This window comes from Carcharodon carcharias, chromosome 4, assembly GCF_017639515.1.
Source record: "Carcharodon carcharias isolate sCarCar2 chromosome 4, sCarCar2.pri, whole genome shotgun sequence".
In the NCBI taxonomy this organism is placed as follows: Eukaryota; Metazoa; Chordata; class Chondrichthyes; order Lamniformes; family Lamnidae; genus Carcharodon; species Carcharodon carcharias.
Genome location: NC_054470.1, coordinates 60762580 through 60785368, shown reverse-complemented (window position 1 = coordinate 60785368; position 22789 = coordinate 60762580). Strand labels below are relative to the sequence as shown.

Here is a 22789-nt window from a genome sequence, read left to right as displayed (position 1 = left end):
CATGCCACACTCTCTATCTGTATTAGAGTTTCTCAGTAAATACTGCACAAAGCCTATACCCAGTGAGAAGAAAACTGACATAGAGAACTGTGTAAAAGTGTTTATACAGTGAGTTCTTTTCTATTGGATCAGCAAGTTGATTCATTACTGCACTTGCAATTTAAGGGTACAAACACAATCTAATCAAATAAAGGAATGTAGAATAATTTTTTTAAGTTACATTTAAGATTCAATTCAACAGTTTCTTAAACCACAACTCAAAGAAAGGCTATCGTACCCTACTACATATCAGGTTTTACTTCGAAAATGTATTATGGTCTTTAAAAAAAGGACATACTATAAAAAGAATACATACATGTTTGTTGATATTTGTCCAAGTAAAGTGCAGAAATGATCTATAGGCCCTACTGTTAATTCCACAATATGGCAGAATGTCAGTGATTACATTTTATTCTGCATTAGGCAGCAAGCAATGATGTGTATACTAGATAAATAGCTACGACCTTAATAATAGATTAATAGCTCTATAACCTTAATATTGCCATTCACACCTGATTGAATTTGCTTTCAAGTACCACGATCTATAGCAGCTTCATTGTTTTATTCAAGAGATGTACTGGTGATTAAAATTGTTGTGCTAAGCCAAAAAAAGTTATAAAACATAAAATTGTGTAATAAATATGTAAAAAAACCCCCTAAGACTTACAGAAGTAAATTTGTATCAAACATTATAGCTCCAGCACTAATCTGATTTTCAGTGCCCAAAGAACAGGCAGGTTTGGCTAACTGTCTGAGAACCCAAAAATGTTACGTCCCCTCCCCAAGTCAGTTTTTTGCACCATTGTCTTTTCAAAAATAAATTACTTCACACCAGTCATTCTGAAATATAATGCATTATTTCAATTTCTGAAAAACTAGCAGAAAAATCTCTGCCACTGAAATATCACCTAGCAACAAAATAAAAACATTGAAAATAATTTTCTTAAGGGGCTTAATAACCAATTTGGGTTGTGGTCATCCCACAGACATTAGATTAACCCAGAGAAAAATCCCAGAAAGAGGAAATTTCTCTGTCCAGGAATGCCACAGATGCAAACACCAACTTTATTCATTTGCTTGAAATGAGAACAGAAAATTACTCAAGCAAAAAAATACAGTTGCTATTGTTTAGTATTACTTTCTCATTCTCCATTAAATTGCATGGCCAGCTGAGCCAATCTTAAAAAAAACAAAGCTGCAGCAGGTGGGATGAGTCATAATTTTCCCAACAGTACCTTAAATGAAAAAAATGTACAGTCACGATGATCCGACTGTCACTGGGCATTCGATGACCTTCTCTTCCAACAGAACACTGACAATCAGAAACAGGATGTACAGTACAAACATGATCAGTCCAAGAATTTTGTTCATTTTCCATTTGCAGGCCCCAATCGAAAGGATGACGAAGAGAAGCATGATGAAGAGGAGAACAATAGCACAGAACAGGCCATTGCTGCTGACTACGATTGGGGTAAAGTTGTTAAAAAATGAGTGCAGGAGCCATGGCAAGGGAAGGCTGCAAAAACATGGAAAAGAAAAACACACTTTAAAACACGCTTCACGTTTCGGGGGTCACAGTCTCAGAATAAGAAGTAGGCCATTTAGGATTGAGCAGGAATTTCTTCACTCAGAGGGTGGTGAATCATTGGAAATTCTCTAAACCGGAGGACTGTGGAGGCTATCATTGAGTATATTCAAGACAGAGAACGATAGATTTCTAGATGTTAAAGATATCAAGAGATATGGGGATAGCACAGGAAAATGGTATTGTGGTAGACCAGCCATGATCTAGTTCAATGGCGGAGCAGGCTCACGGGGCCAAATGGCCTGCTCCTATTTCCTAAGCTCCTAAATCTTTCTGAAGGAGGTCGAACTCTTACCTCTACCAAGAATAATCCACAGTTATGTTTTCATTACCATTTATGCTGAGATTTTGTTAATGTTTTGAAGATATGAGTTTATTTTTACCAAGAGAAGAACTAACATTTGCCCAGTACCTTTAAATGTCAACTGCTGCAGCAAACGATACAGCTAAATAGTCAATCTGATGAATATAAGCCACTAAGAAAATTCCCTGTTCCACTTTGAAAAGTGTCACGGATCTTTTTTTATACATTCAAATTGCCAGATGACTCCTCAGTTTAACATCTCATCTTGAATGACGACACCTCCTACAATGCAGCACGCCTTCAGTCCTTCATAGTGCTCAATCCTTCTGACTGAGACCAGAGTATTAGCATTCAGCCATACTGGCACTGTTCATTAGTTAACTTATTTCTTCTTAAAGCATAATAGAAACAAAGAATTATGCCAAGGCTAACATTCAGCTATTGCATTGAGGAATAAAGACATGTATAAGGGTTTGAGTAGCAAAAAAACTTAAGGGAAGAAAGGAAACTTTCAATGCATACATGCTACAGTCTTTGTGATATGGAATTTGAAACTCAGCTCAAGATGGAACAAAGAGAAACAGAGTTAGTGGGCTAGATTTTACCAGTCCTCTGTGGATAGGCTGGGGGCATAAAATGACAAGGGAAGGCAGGGAGTGGCACGCCCATCATCTTCCCACTGTCATGCCAACTTGCCAATGGTGGTGCAGGTGAAGGACCATCCTCACATCAACAGGCCAATTGAATGCCTTAATCAGACAGTTTAGGGCCTCTTCCCACCGTTGGCATTTTACCAATGGCACAGAAGCTTAGCGCCATGTATGGACAACACCAGGTAAATCCTGGTGACCTCCCCCAGCAGGCTCTTACTTGGGCACTCTGGCACATGGAGGGACCCTTGGTGGCAATGATCACCTCTACTTTGGGAGCTGTCAACAGGACCTCTGCCACCAGCACTAAATTCTGGCCAATGTTTCAGGTCGATGACCTTTCATCAGATAGTTTACTGACCAAAATTCAGTGACCTGAAATATTAAACATTATTCCCTCTTCTGACCTGCTGAGTATTTTGATCATTTTCATTTCAACTTTCCAGCATCTGCAATATTTTGCCTTTGCATTGCTGGAGAGGTACTGACTATGTTCTTATGGAAATGGATAAATCTATGCGCTGGTAGCCTCATGAAGCTGTGCAGTAAAATAGAGGCATCGGAGGAGGATGGTGTGGTTAATCTGCTGAATGGTGCAAAGGCCAATGAAGACGAGGAGACATAATGTATCACTGTCACAGAGAATGTCATTCATGATTTTGATTAGGGCTATTTCAGGTCTGTGAGGGTGTAAGGGTTTGGCTGAGAAGGGTTCAAATGTGGAGTTATGTGAGTGATGGACATGGTGCTGGGAGGCTGCATGTAGAAGAATATTCAGGTGAGAAAGTTAGGTTGGAAATGGGGTTCTAGCTGGCAAGGACCGAAGAGCTGGTTTTCAAGGAGGTAGTCAGAATGGTTACAGCAGAGGAGGAGGCCAATCAAACCATCCTGTATCTGCTGGTTCTCTGCTCCCCTGCTCCACTCCCACACCTCACAGCTGCACAGCCCTCACCACAGACCTGCAAATCCACTTTTCTGCAGGTGCTTATTCCATTCCCCTTTGAAAGCCATGACTGCAATTAATGGGTGGAGAGGATGATCACAAACTGATTTCATGACGACGTGAAACTGATTTTTGGCCTTCCCATCACATGGTCCCCAAACACCTGCCATGATGCCAACAGGGACGGAAAGTTATGCTTTCTGACCACTTTCTCAACCTGCCCTACCATCTTCAATGATTTGTGCACATACAGCCACAGGGATCTCTATTGCTGCGCTCCCTTTAGAATTGTACCCTCTTATGTTTTATTGCCTCTCCTCATTCTTCCTGCCAAAATGTATCATTTCATACATTAAATTTCAACCTCAGATTTAAAATTATTAATTATAGAGATGGAGTCTTCTGAGGAGGTGGATTCTTTGACAGTCTCGGTGCGCATGTGGATCTGAAAGGATAGATGGGTGGGATGATAATTGATAAAGTATTTGGGGAGTCTCATAGGTAAGCAAAGCATGAAGGGACTGGATAAATCGAGGGGAAACTATAGGGATGGTAGGTCAGAGCTGGAGGTAAGAGGAAAGAAGGATGTAGTGGAGATAATCACAAAACAAGAACCAAGGAAGGTGCAGAGCGCAGGTCAGACACACTTGGAAACAACATGGATTAGATTTTGTACTGCCGGTTGATGAGTTTTACTGCCTGATCTCTTTGCTTTCTTTGTGCTCACGACTGAAAACTTTAAATATGATTCATAATTGCATTGCATAGTATGACATCACATTGACCAGAGGATTACATATCATGCCAGGTGAAGATAGCTGATCCAAGTTAGGGCAGCTCAACCAGGGCTCCTAATTCTAATTGCTCTACAGTGACCCGAGTTATATGAAGTGTATGTAACAATATCTGAATACTTAAGAAGCTCGACACTATCCAGGATAAAGCAATCGATTTAATCGGCACACATTCACTGACTTAAACATCTGCTCCCTCCACCATTGGCATATTGTGGCTTCAGTATTTACAGAATGCGCTGCAACAACCCACTGTGACTTCACTGGCAGCATCTGCCAGACACATTGGCAGCTAGAAGGACAAGGGCAGCAGGTATATGCAAACACTGCAACCTCCAACTTCCTGTCCAAGTCTCACAATACCTTGACTTGGAAATATATCACTGTTCTTTCATTGTTGCTGGGTCAAAATCCTGCAGCCGTCACCACCCCCGCCCCCCACCCCCCCCCCCCCCCCCCCCCCCCCCCCACCACCACCACCACCACCACCACCACCACCACCACCAGGCCCCCAACTTCTTTGTGGGAGCACCTTCAGCACATTGACTGCAGTGGTTTAGGAAGGTGGCTTGCCACCACCTTTCTCATGGGAACTCTGGATGGACAATTAACACCACAGCCGGAGAATGAATTTTTGAAAATTGTGATGTTAGGCAAAGACAAGATTAGGTTCAGCTTTGATGCTTTCAAAACATTGTGGATCACCACCAATACTCACTCAAGCTGAACGGCCACTTGGAAAGGGTACTGGCAAAGGAGGGGAAGAAAATAAAATTAAACGGACAAGGAATTAGACTGATTAATGCCTTTTTTGTAAGCATCCACCAGAAATTTGCAAAACAGGCAGATCATGACCTCAGTCAGAGTACAGTGATGAGCTGATGCCAGCAGTGCCATTTTGGGGCTTCATGTTTCAGCTAATGCGCTCTTTCAACCTCACACAGCTGAACACACATTCAGTAGCAGGAAGAACCCTGCCCACCATTGCTAGTTAAAGGGATCAACTACCCATTGGTCAATTGCTAGTTAAGTTCTTCTGGTGGCTGCTTTAATTCTACAAGTGTTTGGATGTTGCAAAGGTCTACAGTGAGCGCTCTGCACAATTCTTGGTTCTGGTTCGATGGTTGTCTGCAGTGCAGATGCTGCAGGACTTTTTGCTGATTTCATGGCTTCTGCATAAACGGGCTGCTTCCAGACATATGTGCACTAGTAGGAACTCACTTTGGAGAATTAACAGGAGACATGGAGAGCAGAACAAGCTGCTGGAAGCGAGAAGAGGGGAAGGGGAAGGAGGGCTCTCAGCAGGACACATAGCGCCCCAGAGTGTTCAATGATCAATTCTCCTACCTGAATCTCAGTAAGGAACAATGGTAGGAATTTCCGTGCTCACTGGCGTCGGGCTTGTTTGGTAGCGTGAGTGGACAATAAGGCGTGATTGGTTTCACAACAGCAGGAAACCAGTTTGCGATCGTCCACTCAGCCCGTCGATGGTGGGCCGCATTTCCCACCATTGGACATTGGGAACTTCATTGTAATACATCAGCATATCATTATGAGGCCAGCTCATCGGACTCATCCCCTACCCCCACCCCACTGGATCGTCTGCCCACATCAGTGGGAAAATACTCCGACGTGTTTCACAACAGCACATAAGTGATGTGCACCTGGTGGGCTGCACTTCACTCGGGACTTCAAGGCTTGTTTGCCCATCTTGCTTCAGTCAGCATTCACAGTCATTGGCACCAGGCTTCACAGACAGCACCACATCACTTTTAGGGGTTGGGGGGGGTGGGGAACACTAATGGGTAGGTCTCTACCTACCAGATCAGCCACCATGGCTGCAGGGAAAGGCCTTGCTTTGGGGAAGGGGTCAAGTGGCCCCAGGTAAGGGAAGAGGCTGCAGCATGAGCGCTGTACTGGGGAAGAGGGGTATCCCAGGGTGTGTATGGGGGCACATGTTGATCTGTGCAAGTGGCCTCAAAATGGTGAGGGCTGAGGAGGCAGTCTCCAGAGGAGATGAGGCCAGATAGACATGATGATATGTGTGTGAGAATGGGCGGTGATGTCCCTTGAGATGGCAGTGAGTGAGATGCCAGTGAATGTGTGATGGGCTTGAGTGTGAGAGTTTAGAGTCATGAGATAGATGCCATACCCTGGCTACTTGGATGAGATTATTTATCCTCTATCTGCACTGGATGACCAAACTCTTCTATGCGGCACTGGAACTGACCACTGCTGCCACCACCTACCAAACCGGAGTGGTAATATAGCTGCCCCTGCTGCAGCCAGAGCAGGGGTAGGGGACATCACAACAGGCTTCTATGGCGTCCAAAAGGTGCTCAAGGGCTGCAGTCTTCTTGCCTTCCCGGGCTGTGTCTTCTTTACTGTTGTCCTGGGCTGGAAGCAGTGAGCGTGGTTGTACGTTAAATATGGTGCCTGGCACGATGAAGCGGCGAGGTGATGGTACGGCAGGCAAATGAGAGCCCACCCATCATGGAAACAGCATGTTTCCTGGGAATGCATAATTAATGCGGCAGGTTTGGGATGATATGGTGTGAAAACCCACCATTACGGCTGGTGGGTAAAATGTTAGTGTAAATCTGCGGTGATTCTGCCCAAGAGGTCAGATATCTGCGCTTTACTAAGGAGGTCCTCACTGAAATCTGCCACCCGTTGTAACCATGACTCTGCCCTCAGAGCAGGGTGAAGGCACCATTGTCAGTGGGTATGAAGCTGAACATGACCATGAACTTATGCGTTTTGCTCCTTCAGGCAGGAGCTGGAGATATTTGCAACATCCCAGTTTGCCAACCACTGCTGTGCAAGGGAGGGCACAGAGGTTCTGTGCTCAAGAGGAGAATGTACTTCATTCTCTCTTGCCAAAGGGAAGCAGGTGGAACAAACACCGAATTGTAGGCTCCCCCATGGTGCCACTGACTGCAGTCAATTCAATTTGCAGACACAACTTGTTAACTCTTGCCTATATTGGAACTGAAAAGGATTCCAATCTGTTAACATTCAGCTGAAGTGACCGTGGGCAGAGTGGAAGTCTGCTGACTTCCCATTGGAGGAGAATACAGGTGGTCTTGGAGGATGACCTTGAACAGCTCTGGAAAGCTCAGCTGAGGACTGCACCATCTTGGCTTAGGTGGCAGCAGTCTGGGCTGGTTAACTGAAAGACAGCAGCAAGGACATTGACAGAGTGACGAGGTGGGAGTGTGAATGTTATCATCCTGTGAGAGGACAGTATCTTTGTGCTCCATGGATCCACTGCCACGCCCCCCCAAGGCAGGGCTTCAGCAATCCTGTAATCTGTTGGGGGACAGAATGCCGAACTGCTATGACAGTCTGCAAGCCTTTTTGAACACTGATATCCACAGCCATAATGGCAGCAAACTGACTTTACCTGATAGTGATCTGAACTTCCACTATAGTGCACAGATGTTGGGCAGTTGCTGCTTGAGTTGCAATGAAAGCTTTGACATCGACCATCAGATGCTGCCATGATGGGGAAAGTGTGCGAATGATGTTGGCCACCAATTTCATGCTGGAATGGGTGGGCTCCATGCTTTGATGCCGGACTCCTCCATGTTACCTGATGCCGACCATAGGTTTTCCAGCAGGATCCCAATGCGCAAAGCATTTTGTTGTGTATAACCAGCAATGTTCTTCTGTAGGCTGTCCCATCGCAGTGGAACCAATGTATGAGCACACCGTCGGTGAGCTGCCACCTATGCTATCCTTGCTCCTTATCCTGGCTGGATGTCATTCATGCCTTACAACTCACCATGTGCAATCCCACTCTCCAATCAATCTTCTAAGATAGTCACAGTGTCTGAGCTGGAGTCTGGAAGTGTGAAATCAAATATGAAGAGACCGTCATTGTCCAATGGTTTCAGCCCTGCTGCTGGCCACAGCCTCAGCAATAGCCGCCCAAATAATTACCAGCAATATCTTCTTCATGGGAAGTTAAGACATGCAGGTCCACCTGTACCCTTCCAGTTAGCTCCAACTACACTACGTGGTTCGGCAAGAGAGAGGGAGGTTCGTCAGTGAGTGTTTTGCAATCTGTTTGTCTTATGTGGCTGACAGTGTTGAGTAGCTGGTAGCGACTTGTGAGATGTTACTATGACAATGGTGCTAGATGTGCGAGGGAAAGGTGAAACCATGAATGTAGGGGTGTATGAGGCCTGACTGATAGAGAATGGTAGCGTTTGAGTGATATGGGTGTGGTGACTTGAGCAGTGGCTGAGGCTGCTGCAGTTGGCAGAATATAGCATTTGAAAACGCACTGACAGACCTTGACCACTTGTGTGAAGTCATTGAACTTCTTGTGGCATTGCACCTAGGCCCTGGGGGCGCGACTCCTGGCATAGACTTCCACAGCTATCTGCTCCCATGGCTTTTTGAAACTGTGTCTGAAGGGCCTCCTTCCCTTTCTGCGGATATAGATCGTTGCTCCTCCTTTCCATCTCTTCCACCAAGAGAGTGTCTGAAAACGTTGGTACCTGCGCTCTCCTATGTCGTGCCATTCCTCACTCTTTACCAAGTCAGATTCTCTTCAACCATGATTCTCATTAAGAGGTACAGGGTAGGCTTTAAGCAGTGTAGCCTAGCTTTTAAGTGGTGGTAGCCACTCAAGATATTGGCTCCCTGCTGATCAATAGTACAGTTGGTGCTGGTTGGACATGGAAATCATTGAAATGAGCAGGTAGCAAATGAGCAGGTAGCACAAAGTTGGTTTGCTGCCTGCATTGCAATCAGTGGGTGCGGGTTAATTGCACATCGCGATCTGTTTTCAGGGCCTGTACAATTTAGCCCCTGTTGTATATTGCAATGAGGAAAGATTAACAGGAGGACTCTCAGAGGCAGCCATTATTGAACTAACTTTGTCTACATCTCCTCAAAGGGCATCAGAGGGCAATGTAGCAAAATGCTCAAGTCTTGCAATTTACTAAACTCCCTTCCCACTTTAAAGCACATACATTAAACTGCAAAACGATACACGTACATAACTTCCTAGAATATAATATGTCTAAGCCAACATCAACAATACCCAAAAATTTAACAGTTTGGGTAGCATACTCGTTTTTACTATTATCACAATCAAAACATATATGACCGATACTGCCATAGTAATTTATAAGGAAAAATGCTTTTCCTTAACACAGTGTTTAACAAAAATATCATTTGACAAGAAACAAAAGAAAGAACCTTTTCTTCTTCCTTTCAACATGCTTTCAATTAACCTATCTGGCTTCTTTCGCTATCTGTCTGAGTATCTCCTTTCATTAGCTTGACTCAAGGTTTTCAATACCCCAAACTGCGTCAAATCTGAACTTTGGCCTTGATTACCAGCTCCACTTAATAGTTGGATCTGTGACATTGATTGATTAGTATTACTCCTATAATTTCTCACCCTTCACTCTCTTTAGGCCAGCCATTCATGACATAATTGAGCACTTTACTGAGCACCACATTCTTGAAAGTTTCTTCATTGATTACTCTAGCAGAACCAGGCATGTTATTTGTAGGTAACTCAGTGGTCAGAAATGAACCAGACTTCATGGGAAATCTCAAAAGAACATCCACAATAGCATAATCTGCTGTTTTACAATATTCAATATCGTACTAATCACTTATTTTATCATTAGGTCCTCCTTGCTCAAAGGCTACTTTTACTCTCTTCCCACTTCTTCAATGATAGGCATACTCTTACTGATCCCTACTGTAAATAACTCAGCCTAGTTTAACTGTATTTTCTTAAGTCAATTTCTTCTGCAGGGAGACTTTGTTCCCTCTTACTATGACCAGTGGCAAGTTGATAGGATGTATCATCGCATTCCACTCTAACACTAACTTCACTTAAGCCTGGAATACTGTTATTGAAATAACTAGTTACTTTCACAACAGTGACTGGCCTAAAGAGTCTGATTATGAGAAATTGCAGGAGCATTTCACAGATAGAAATGAACTGAGAATAGATTAAGGCTGTCTCCCATGGGGTTTAAGAGCCATTATTCCATCAAGGTTTAAAGAGCAATTGTTAGAGGAACGTCATCAAAAACACAGAGAGATTGTTTGTATGAAAGCAGTAGCAAGAAATTGTTTTTGGTATCCAAAGGAAGGTAGAGAATTGAAATTCTGAAGTGTATCCCATAATGAGAAAAGGTCCAACTAAGGTTCTTATCATTCCAACACAAGAAAACCATTGGAATGCTGATTTTTTTTGAAGTGGAAGGGAAAGAGTACCTTGATTTATTCAAAAGCTATAACTAGCGGATAAATGTTGAATCCATGCCCAACATAAGTGCCAAAATGATTGAGGTTTTTAGAAGCTGCTTTGTAATTCATGGATTGCCAGAGGTGCAGGTGTGAGCTAATGGTCCACAATTTACATCAGAAGAATTTGAAATACTTCTGAGTAAGAATGGAGTCAAACACACTCTAATACCACCACATAAGGGAATGTGACTTAGGGATTTCTTGGCTTTCTGAGATAACAGACACAGCTGAAGCTGTATCATTGAAGAAATTACAGTAAAATTCCGATGAGTTGAATCATAGGAGATCCCCCGACAAACTCCTGTTAAGCGGAGTTTTGAGATATCTGAAGAGGCTCTAGTCCCACATGAATACATCTCTATGTAACCCGATATGCTTACAAACACGGTCTATATCAAAAACAAAAGATTCAAACACTAAAAGAAAACACATAAAAGTAGTAAATGTGTGAAAAAGTCTTCATTCAATTTGTTCACACCTTACAATGGCCTGACCTTGTAAGAGGCCAGAGCTTTGCATCGAAAAATGTAAGGAGTCAGCTCCGGAAAAAACTCCACAATCAATTTCTGCTCGGGTGAACAGGTGGGCTTTCATGATCTCTTCAGGGTTATTGACCTCCTCGGGCTAAACAGTTGAAGAACATACTGCATCTAAGATTGGACCATCTATCAGTTGCATCATGCAGCGTAAGACATAGTACACCTCCGGGTATATTTCCACTGTTGTCTCTGCTGGAATTTCCATGCCAACCTCCCACAGCAGAGTGAAAAATGCCTCGTCAGTGGGTTGGTTGGTCTCACCCTGCTCCTCCTTGCCCTCAATATTTTGTGCAGTTGTAAGCTTTTTGAACCAGATCTCTGATCAATAATACTTATAACTTTCTCACAAGTTTAGCCATATACACAGGGCAGAATTTAGCTCTCGGTGGGTGGGCAGGCAACCGAACTCCGCTGCCGAAATGGGCCCTGCTGCCATTTTGAGTGAGTGGGCCAATTAAGGCCCGCCCAGTGGCCTGCCCAACAGGAGGCACATTGTCACACGAGATGGGTCATGTTAATAAAAAGGACAAACTTCATTAAAGATTTTTTAAACAGACCTGAAACCTCATCCCGCCCGTGGATGAGGTTTCATGTTTTTTCTCCTTCCTGCCAGGGTTCCTGGCCTGCCCGCCAGCCTTAAGGTTGGATGGGCAGGGCCTTTAATTAGCTTAATTATCCTGTTAATGGCCTCAATTGACCAGACAGATCGGCGGGCGGCCAGCTAATTTTGCTGTCTGCCCGCCTTCCTGAATATTTAAATGGGGTGGGATGACGTCAGGGGTTCTTCCCGACATCATCCCGTGTCATTTTCCTGTTGGTGAGCGGGCCCCGCCCCCAAATCACCGACGGAAAAATTCAGCCCACAAGCTTTGAACGTCCTTTCATAGGGAGATCTCAATGGCTTGTCCAGCACTCCATGATTTTATGGTCTTCTGTCATTTAACTCGGTTGTGATTGGTTGGCACGGTCATATAACAAGTTTAGACAAATTTAGCTAATCCGAGTTACCAGAGTGGAATTTCAGCTTATCAGGCGCATTGTTCCATGGGATTGGCTATTCTGCCTGCGGGAGTGATTGACAACTTCAATATAACCAGAATTTTGTGTCATTCATATTGGACTTGTCGCGATTCCACCCTAAGTTGTAAACCTCCAACTTTCATTTCTACAGTGTGTGCTGGGATTTTATCTTCAGCTCTATCACTCTCTTCCATGTGCTGCTTTTCTTGCTCTCAGAGTACAACTCAATCTTCCTGCTTGATAGCATCAACTCCTGCTTCCACATCTATCATATGCCAATTCTTGGATTTCCAGACTCCAGAACTAGCTTTAGGTCTACCTCTACCTCGACCTGGTGCACGGCTGCCACCTGAAACTTTACCACAACCTGGAGCATTATTGTTTCCTTTACTCCTGCATGCCCTCTGGATGTGACTGACTTTTCCACAGGCATAGCCCTTTGACTGGAAATGGGGGCATTTAAATTGTTGGCGGCTATCATTGCAATGGTAGTATCTAAATTTCTGTTTTCTGAGAGTGTGAACTTGGCTGCAGTGGCTTGGATCTGGCTGAAATTCAGTGGGCCTCCTCTGCCAGCTCAGGAAAGAACTTCCTTGCAATTTGCACTTCTCTCGATTTGCCATTTCCATGGTTGTCACCTCATTGCAGGCCTCCATCTATGTTAGCTTGTCACCTTTGTCCAAAAGCTTGCCCTGGATTTTATTGTTCTTTAGGACTCCTACGAACGTGTCTCTAAGGTCGATTTCTAAGTTCATGTCATATGCACAGTGATTAGAATTTCTTTAATTCAAAAATATAATGTGCAACAGTCTCACTTGGCAACTGCTTCCTTTCATGGAATGCAACCCTCAGTGAAATCTCATTCTAAGTTATGCGTTGTATATGAGTCAAGAAACTCATTAATTTCAGAATAGTCCATTGTACTGGCGTCACGTGGACAACACTGGTTAGACACCACCTCATCTGGCCCCATCATGGCGAGGAAAACATTTACTTTATCCTCATCTCTTCCTTTATTCACTTTCAGCCAAATGCGTAGCCTTCGTTTGTGAACATGAAAGTCCTCCTCATTAGGGCTGAATTCCCCCGTTCTCCCCAAAAGTGTTATCTTTTTCAATTACACGATGTGTACATGGAGCAATCTTATAAATTGCTCAGACTTTCTGGATGTCAACTTTAGGAGTTCCAAAAATGTGCCATAACGTTCTTCGATCCTTCATTTCTCAAATGAAATGTAAAAGAAAATTCCATCTTCATGATCATCTTTCTGTTGTGTATTACAGAGAGAAAAGATTAACATGTGGACTCACAGCAGGCAGCTACTATTGAACCAACTTTATTTATACCTCCCCAGAGTGGGCAATATAACAAAATGCCCAGGTCTTGCAATGTACTATATCCCTCAATATGTTTCAGTACATGCAAGTCAGCAGTGATATTGGTGAAGCCCTATGATTTGGTCTGCTGCCATTCTGTGGCCAGTGCACTGTGCATGGAACTAATGGGACAAAGTGGGAGAAAATCAGATCCAATATTGATAGATTCCTGTACTCAAATGTTAAAGCTAAAACAGACAATTGTAATGGAGGGAAGAAGCCATTTGGGCCCTTTTCTAGGATATCCAAAAAGTTTTTGTGCAATGCTACTTGTTAGAAAAATAATGCAGTCAGTCTGCTGCAAAGTTTTCCTAAAGAAATAAACAGAAGTGGCAAAAATGATTTTAAAATAATTTCAAACAATTTTTCATGAACTTACCCAACTGTAATGTCAAATATATTGCTTCCAACTGAGCTGGACACTGCCATGTCACCAAGTCCCTTCCGTGCTACGATTACACTTGTGATGAGGTCAGGAATAGAAGTGCCTGCAGCTAAAATCGTCAATCCCATAATCTCTTCAGTGATCCCAATTGTCTCCCCAACCTACACAATTGAAAGAGTGAATATTTCTTTCAGTGACACTGTAAAAAAGAAAAGCTTCTAACATCATCAGCATACATACACAAAAGGTCAGTGCTCTGAAGCATCATTCAATCTATTCTGCTTAAACAACTCCTGGAAAAAGAGATTAACTCAGTAGAGGATAGATATTAAGAGGCTTGAATCATTTTCAAGGTACAGTATTGGATATTGGACTGAGCTGGACTGGACATAAGCACAGAATAAAAAGTCAATTCAGATTGAGAGAAATGATCACAATTTGAGATAAATATCTTTGAAGGTAAATCAGCTCAGTGGAGTATTTTGCACCAGTCGTTGTATACTGAAAAGGTTAAGGCTTTTTCATATATATTACATGGTAAAGCAGCTTTGTGCTCATTGAGAAATGTGTTATTTCACTAATGGCACAGATCAAGCATTAACAATATGAATGACAGTAGTTTGGAGGGTGTGGAAGCAAAGGAAAATAGTGATCTATACTTTTCAAAAAAACCCACTTGTTAATAACAGGCAACCATAAATTTCATTGCACAGTCATTTTTTTTTAGAAAATGCATTATTGTAAGGATTTCATATAATTTATTAATCAGCAGCTGAGATTTGACAAATTCCAATGTTTCCAACATTCTGTTGTGTCTCATGAAGATTCATTTTGCCATTTTGATGGGTTAACTCTCTGGATGTGAGACAACGAGAGAAATTGCCTTTGAAATTGTTCTCATGAATGAACATTGCTTAAAATAAAGCATTTCAATTTGGAAAAACTTGACTTCTGCATTAAATGACCTTCCGCAACGCCTGCTACTCTTCTTCAGTGGCAATGTGAAGGTGGCTGCTTCACGTAACAGCCAACATGCATTGCGAGAGAGTTTACAACAACTGGGAGTGGGAACCACAGCAGCTAGTGGGTAGTTCATTCAAAGCTCCATGTCACTGAGCTCCCAGTCTGGTTGCATTACTTTGACAAATTGCTGAGTAGATGTCATGTGGGTTAGGGAGAAAAATCAGACAATGGGAACCTGAAATAATTACCTTGTCTGGATGCTCATTTTTTAGATACAGGATACTATTTCATTCCTCACAATACATGGATGAAATACTACTCTATGGGCCAATAACACACTTTAACCGTATGTATGAACTCATTTTATGCATGCTGAACATCTGCCATCCAGGTCTACTGCAATTATCTGGGCAGATAATTTTCAAGAAAAACACTTGATTCCCTTGCCCCTTCCTGTGCACTGATTTCACAAATATTATCTTCCTTTTCCAATTAGTCGTCAGCATACGATTTCTTCATTTTTGTTGCACTTTGTTTGACCACCTGTCTTGCTAGCTAGTATTCCACCCTCACCAGACAAAAATAGAATGCTCACAGATCTTGAATTGCAAAACAAAACATGCTGTCACTTCTCTTCTAAAATTTTGCTGTAGGCATTGTTTTCAATGGTACAACACATTGGGTAAAGAGTTTGGAAAGAAAGCTGTATCCAGATTATGTAAGTGTCCTGATTTCAAAACTGTTTAAGACACTGGAGCATCCACAGATGATGGACACTGATAACCTGAGCAAGCATAGCAGTCCCCACTAACAACACTAAAATCAGTTATTAGGGCCATTGATAAGCTAAACCACTCAGCACAACTCACTCACTACATACTGTGCATGATGCAGTACAAAGTAACAACTGCAATAAAAATAAATTTTAAAAAATGGCTAGGGATAATTCAGTTTTGACTGATGAGAGGAAACTCTCCCTTAGCATTCTGTAAAGGATGAATGTGAAATGCATTCCTGGCCATCCCAAACTAATTCCCTGCCAGTGGATTAGCAACAGCGTAAGAACACATCTAAAATAGCATATGAGCTAGCTCAACATTTCTCTGCAACAAATTAGGAAAAATCCCCCTAGATTTTACCAATCTGTTGAGTTTTTCCAGTGGCCTTCAACATGAGTGTGTATTCTGCCTTCCTTGCAATGCTGCTGCTTTAATATAATGAAACTAAATTTGTGATTTGTAAGTATGAGGGAACACAAAACCAGAAAGAGCATGTTCTGAAAACTGCACAATATTGACTGGTGTTGAATAAAGTTTACAAGCCTAGACTCCTGGGCAATTAAATATTTCTGGGAGCGATTGCCTTCATCAGAGGTAGCAAATATTTTATTGGCTGTATTACTGCAATGTTTGAGGTTAGGGTTTAATCATCCAGCTGGGTCAAAGTAGAAAGAGTTCAACTCTACCCTTAGCAAATGTTCTACTTGACTTGTATTTTTGATGACACCTGCACCCAAATGCTTTACAGTTTGATGAACATAACACTTATGGAAAAGCACAAAATAGAAGCAGGCACCAATATTGCAACACTTGATGAATGACAGCATCCGCTGATGTTAATTCTTTTCCATCACACTATCAGGCAAAATGATTCTTCTCAATCAATTCTCCTGATGGTGCAAAGCATATTTAAATCAATGTATTGAAAACATAAAAAGAAATAAACAAATCCCAAAGAATGTTAAATTTAAACATTTCTCCTTTTAATGGTTTAGTTCTTAAAGAAGCACTGCTTTTGTGAAATAGTCACAAACAAATTAGTAAAGTTGATTTCAAATCACAACAGAAGTGAACATATGTTTGACAGACTTGTAATAATATTCCTCTATCCATTATGTTTTTTCAGGATATTTAACCCATTTACTTTATTCTTTCATGGAATGTTTGCATTGCCGGTAAGGCCAGCATTTGTTGCCCATCCTTAAATGCTCGAGGTGGTGGTCAAGGGGAGCCACCTTCTCGAACTACTGCAGTATATTTGTGGTAAGTATACCCACAGGGCTCTTAGGCATCATGTGCAAGTAAGACAAGATCCACAAACTGGACTGCCCTGGTAGGCCCATTGTTTAGCCTGCTCCTGCCCACTGAACAGATTCTTTCTTATCTCAACTATGTTTTTCAGCCCTTGTCCACCTCATCTACTTAATCCATGAGTTTTCGTATGCCCTTCATTACTTGATTAGTTTCCAGCTTCTGAGCCCTAACCATCTCCTTTTTACCATGGACATTGAATCACTGTACACCTCCACCATACCAGGATGGTCTGAGGAGTTTGCTGTTTCTTCCTTGAACAAAGGCCCAATCTGTCCCCATCCACCACTACCATCCTCCTCTGGCTGGCTGAACACATTGAACAAATTCTCCTTTAACTCCATCCACTCACTTCATTCAAATAAAAGTTGTTACCATGGGTACCCAACATGGGTCCTAGCAATGCCTTCCTTTCTGTGGGTTGTCTGGAACATTCTTTGTGACTGTGATACTTAAGCCCCCCCATCCCTCACCTCTTTTTCCAGTACATTGATGACTGCATCGGTGCAGTTTCCGGGTCTCATCCTGGACTGAAAAATTTCAATCAACTTTGCTTCTGATTTTGATCCTTCTCTCACTTTCACATGGTCCAACTCTTCCCTTCCTCAATTTCCCTGTCCCCATTTCTGGGGATGGGCTGGCAAACAATATTCACTATAAACACATCAATTCGCACAGCTACCTTGACAATATTTCCTCACACCCTGCTTCCTGTAAGGAATCTATTCCATTCTCCTAGTTTCTCTGTGTCCGTCACATCTGTTCAGATGACAATACTTTCTATCCAAGACCTTTGGACATATCTTCCTTTTTACTCAACTGAGGTTGACAGTGTCTTCAACCATATCTTCTATTTCAAGCACTTCTGTTCTCATCTCTTCGCCTCCCAGAACCATGAATGAGTTCCCCTTGTCCTCACCTTTCACCACAAGAGGCTCATTCTCCATCATTTCCACTATCTCCAGCGATGCAACGATCAAACACATCTTTTCCCTCTGTTCTCAGCAATCTGAAGGGACCGTTCCCTCCACGACACCCTAGTCCACTTTCAGTAATGCCCTACACCCCTTCCCTTTTTCGCATGGACTCTTTCCATGCAATCTATCCTATTGCCTCCACCCAGCTCACTGCACAAGGCTCAATCACTCCTTCTAGGTGTAAACATGCATTTAATTGCCCTTCTTTCAATTCAGTATACTGTATTCACTGCTCACAAAGCGGACTCCTCACCCTTCTTGATCTGTCTGCAACCACACTAGTGGACCACACTATCCGATTTCAATGTGTTTCCACCGTCATCCAGTTGGGTGGAATGCAATCAGATAGTTCCATCTTCACCTATCCAGTTGTAGCCAAAGAATCAGCTGCAATGTCTTCTCTTCCCAACCCCGCCCCATTAACTCCAGAGTTCCCCAAGGATTGATCCTTAGTCCCCTTCTTTTTCTCAAGTACATGTTGTCCTCTAGCGACATAATCTGAAAACACAGCTTCAGTTTCCATACGCCAATGATACCCAGCTCTAGCTCACTACCAGCTCTCTTGATCCCTCCACGGTCTTTATATCATCACATTGCTGGTCCTACATCCAGTCCCGAATGAGAAATTTTCTCCAATTAAATATTAGGAACACCAAAGAAATTGTCTTCACTCCCCATGACAAACTCTGTTTGCTCACTACTAACTCCATTCCTCTGCCTAGGAACTGAGGCTGAATCAGACAGTTTGCAGACTTTGTGGCATATGTGACCTTGAGACAAGCTGCCAGTCACATACTGCGCCATCACCAAGACTGCCTATTTGGATCTCTGTTATATTGTCTGTCTCCATCCCTGCCTTAGCTCATTTCTGCTGAAGCCCTCATCCATGTCCTTGCTATCTCTAAACTTAATTAATCCAACAAACGCTTGGCCTACCCCACTCATTCTACCTTCTGTAAACTTGAGCTGCAGAGTTTTGCATGAGCTCATGTCCCAACTTGCATCAAGTCCTGTTCATCCATCATACCTGACCTATATTGGCTTCCATTTAAGTAATGCCTTAATTTTATAATTCTCTTGTTTTCAAGTTCCTCCCTGGCCTCACCTACCCGATCTTTAACCTGCTGCAGCCCAAAAACCCTTCTCCAGCCCTGATCTCGAGCATCCTCAATTTTAATCACCCCACCATTAACAACCAAGCCTTCGTCAGCCAAGGCCCTGAGCTCTGGAGTTCCCTCCACAAACCTCTTAAGCTCCCTTTTTTCCTTTAAGAAGCTCCATAAAAACTACCACTTCGACCAAACTTTTGATCAACTACCCCAATATCTCTTCATATGGCTCAATGTCAAATTTTGTTTGATAATCCTTTTGTGAAGTGCCTTCAGCATTTTACAGTACTGTGTTAAGGGAACTATAATAAATAAAAGTTGTTGATCTTGCAAATGATAAGTTTTATCCATCATTTGTGATGAAGTCACTTTCTCTTTGAAATTATGTTAAGACTAACTTTTTAATGGTCACTTATAAAGGAAAAGGATGATACTTGCAAAGCAAAACTCTAATCTTTGGTAAATAATTACTGGACATCATTCTGCTTACCTGATGTGCCCACCAGACCATTAGATAGGAAAAGCCCGCGATCCAGGAAATTGACCCAAAGAAGGAAAGTACAAAATAATTTCGTAATCTCTGCAACACAAAACAAAGTTTGGTTTTGAGTGGATGTTCCTGAACTAAAACATCTCGAACGCTTACCTGGGAATCTTGAGGTAACCATCATTGTATACCAATTTTCTACTGTTCATCAGTGTCTTTTTTAAGCATCAAGCAAATCATTCTTTTATTAATAAAATAATTAAAAAAGGATCCTCCAATCTGCCCCTTTTCAGCCATTGCCTGTGCCATAGACCAACTGTAGCTGAGATGATGAGGAGCAAGCAGCCAGGAGTCTTTATGTTGCCAATCATTCTGTGTCTCCATACTTCACTTGTTTCGTTCCTGTTATTGCATGAATCCATTACTGTGCATCTGTTTGTACAATGTTTTCTTTTAAGGCCAAACTTGCTACTATGGTTTCAAATGGCTTCTGGCTCTCACACTGCCTCTCTCTTCTAATTATTCAACTTCTGCTTCTTAATCAGCCACCATTTTTTAAGTCTTTTCCATCAAATGCATTTGATACAAGTTTACTCTACAATCTCTCTAAATTGAAAAGTCCACTTTCACCAGGCTGCAACCACTCTATTTTCAAAATTCCTCATTAACTCCATCAACCTACCCTTTAGCTTTATTTTTAAACACATGACCAATTTGGTTAAATATGCGGGCCCTTCGAATGTGTGTGTGAGGCCGTGCACTTGCGATAACTGAAGGGAGCCTGCACAGGAACTTTCAGGTTGCTATACAGCTTAGATGGAAAATTGATCTCAATGTACATGTTTTATATATACTTTTTAAAATAACAGCTGTTCTTCTATAATTTAGACATTTTCATCTTTACTGATTTATGAAGTGTCAGTTTGTCTCAGCAGTACCATTATCGCAATTGTCGCCACATCAAGGCTCAGCCCCATTCTAGCAAATGAGTTTATAAATTTAGGTTGACACTTCAGTGCAGTACTGAGGGAGTGCTGTATTGCCGAGGTGTTGTTTTCCGATGGGATGTTAAACCAAGACCCTGATCACTTTTTCAAGTGGTTGTAAAAGACCCTATGGCATTCTTAAGTGCAACAAGGAACTCCTTCAATGTCCTGGCTAGCAATTACCCCATGACTAAAAATCTAATGAATTAGCTAGTCATATCATTGCTGTTTGTGGCCCCGACTATACTCAAATTGGCAGCTGGGTTTGTCTAAAGAATAACTGTGACTACAGTTCAAAACTGATCCATTAGTTATAAAATGTTTGCAGTTGAGCTAATGGTGCGAAAGATGCTGCATCAATGCACATTCTTCTTTTTCTTCCTTTCAAACCCCTGTTCTGTGTCCTCAAATATTCCCTAACCAATTTATTTTCTTGAAGTTCTCTTGATAATGTCTTTCGACAGCTCCTTAAATTATTAAATCCTCCAGTTTCATTGTAGCTCTGAAATGCCTGAAGCAAAATTGCTAGAAGATGCTTTTCTACATTCAGAAAAAAAGTGCAGGGTATAGCAAACAAATGGTTCCACTGGTCACAGCTCAAACCTAACCTTTATTCTTCCAGTAACTGTCAGGAGACAATTTGTTCCAGGGTTGTTTGAGTAGCTGGGCTGTTAAACGTTCAAAGCCAGTTTAGTGAGTTTGATGAGATGATGTCAACAACACTACAATGTCAATAGTTTCAATAACATGAATGCTATCTGATTGAAACAGAGACCCATAAATGTTATTATTCTGTGCCAGGTGAGAGCACTTACACAGCAGAGGTGTGGACATTATGAAGTGGGTCTTTAATTGTAAATACTTTCTTTCCTCCATAAAATAGGTGCCAGCAAAACAAAGCCCTAGAATTTCTATTTGCTTTTGATTTTATTTCCGCATTTTTTTTTCTCTTTCTCTCTGTCACTTGATGCCTGGTGTAGCTCCACAGGCAGCCACACAGTAGGTGGAACAAGTATTTGATCTTTCGATACAGGTGTTAATATAAACATTCAGCCATCACATTCAAACCAAATCTCAGTTTCATTTAATGTCCACAGATATTCATTCTCCAGGACCAATTACTGGATAAAAGCTAGGAGCACAAAATCGAGACTGTTCTAGGCAATGTCAGGAAGCACTTCTTCATGCAGGGTTGTGGTAATATGGACTCACTAACTCAAAAAGCTGTTGAAGCTTGGTCAATTGAAATTTCAAAATTGAGATTCTTATGGCAGGGGTACTAAGTATTATGGAACCAAGGTGGATAGGTGAATTCAAGATACTGTACAGATCAACCATGGCCTAATTGAATGGCTTAACAGGTTCGAGGGCTGAATGGTCTGCTCCTGTTCCTGTTTTCCTATTCCCTGGGTACTTTTTCCCCTTCCCTAATGCAGAGGCAGTAAGGTTAACTCTAGTATTTCCACAACCATCTTGATTGAGATCAACTAACCCAACATCAAGACAAATGATTAGCCTAGAGATTTGATCTATACTGTCACATTTTGTTTCATCTCAAACTTCTGATTTAACTGTAAAAACATTATTAGCATTCCTGTATTAAAATAAACATGAAATTAATGCAATTTATTTATATATTCATTCTGTATTAGTTTTGAAATTCAACTGTCAGAATATTCTGATTAAAGAACTTTCGAAATTTGTTCAGTTTACCACATGGTTTCAGTTTTAAAGAAAGTTACTAATATGTAAACTGAACACCATGGGTAGATATTGCATTATCCTGCCCTGCTTGCGAAAGCTGGGCATAGGAAATGATCCCCTTGATGGAAGAGGTAAGGCCTTAGGCCTGATCAAAACTGGGCCTTGGGCCTCATTTAAATTATACCTGTTAGCTGCTGTGGACAACTATGTCCCCCCAGACAGCTGGTTCGCAAGTACACATCAATGTCACACCATTGTGTTGCCAATAGCCACCCTCAGATAACCCCCAGGAGGGGTGTTGGAATGGGCTAGAAAAGGCAATCTTTGTGCCTGTGGAGTTGAAGGAGCATTCCTGCTCCTCTTGGCTCCACAGGAAGGGAATCTTTAACAAGTTTAGGCCTCTAATTTACATGTTCAAAGGGCCTAACAACTGCTTTAACCTTTTCTCCCAATGCACACTAACTTCTACCAACACAATTCCATTTTTAAAAGTGGAAGTTGATTTTTCCACTGACCACTAGGAACATGAAGTTGGTATCACTTCTGGGATCAA

At 42.0% G+C, this 22789-nt stretch overlaps 1 protein-coding gene across 1 annotated transcript in view; it reads right to left on the bottom strand.

The window, feature by feature from the left end:
• Nucleotides 1-1296: 1296 nt before the first annotated feature.
• Nucleotides 1297-22789, bottom strand: part of slc24a2 (solute carrier family 24 member 2) — a 308399-nt gene continuing 286906 nt past the window's right edge. Inside the window, exons 11-13 of the mRNA XM_041185294.1 lie at nt 19550-19639; nt 13915-14081; nt 1297-1555 (exon numbers count right to left, since the gene is read on the bottom strand). Of these exons, the coding sequence (XP_041041228.1) occupies nt 1297-1555; nt 13915-14081; nt 19550-19639 (516 nt within the window). The remainder of the gene's footprint in view (nt 1556-13914; nt 14082-19549; nt 19640-22789) is intronic.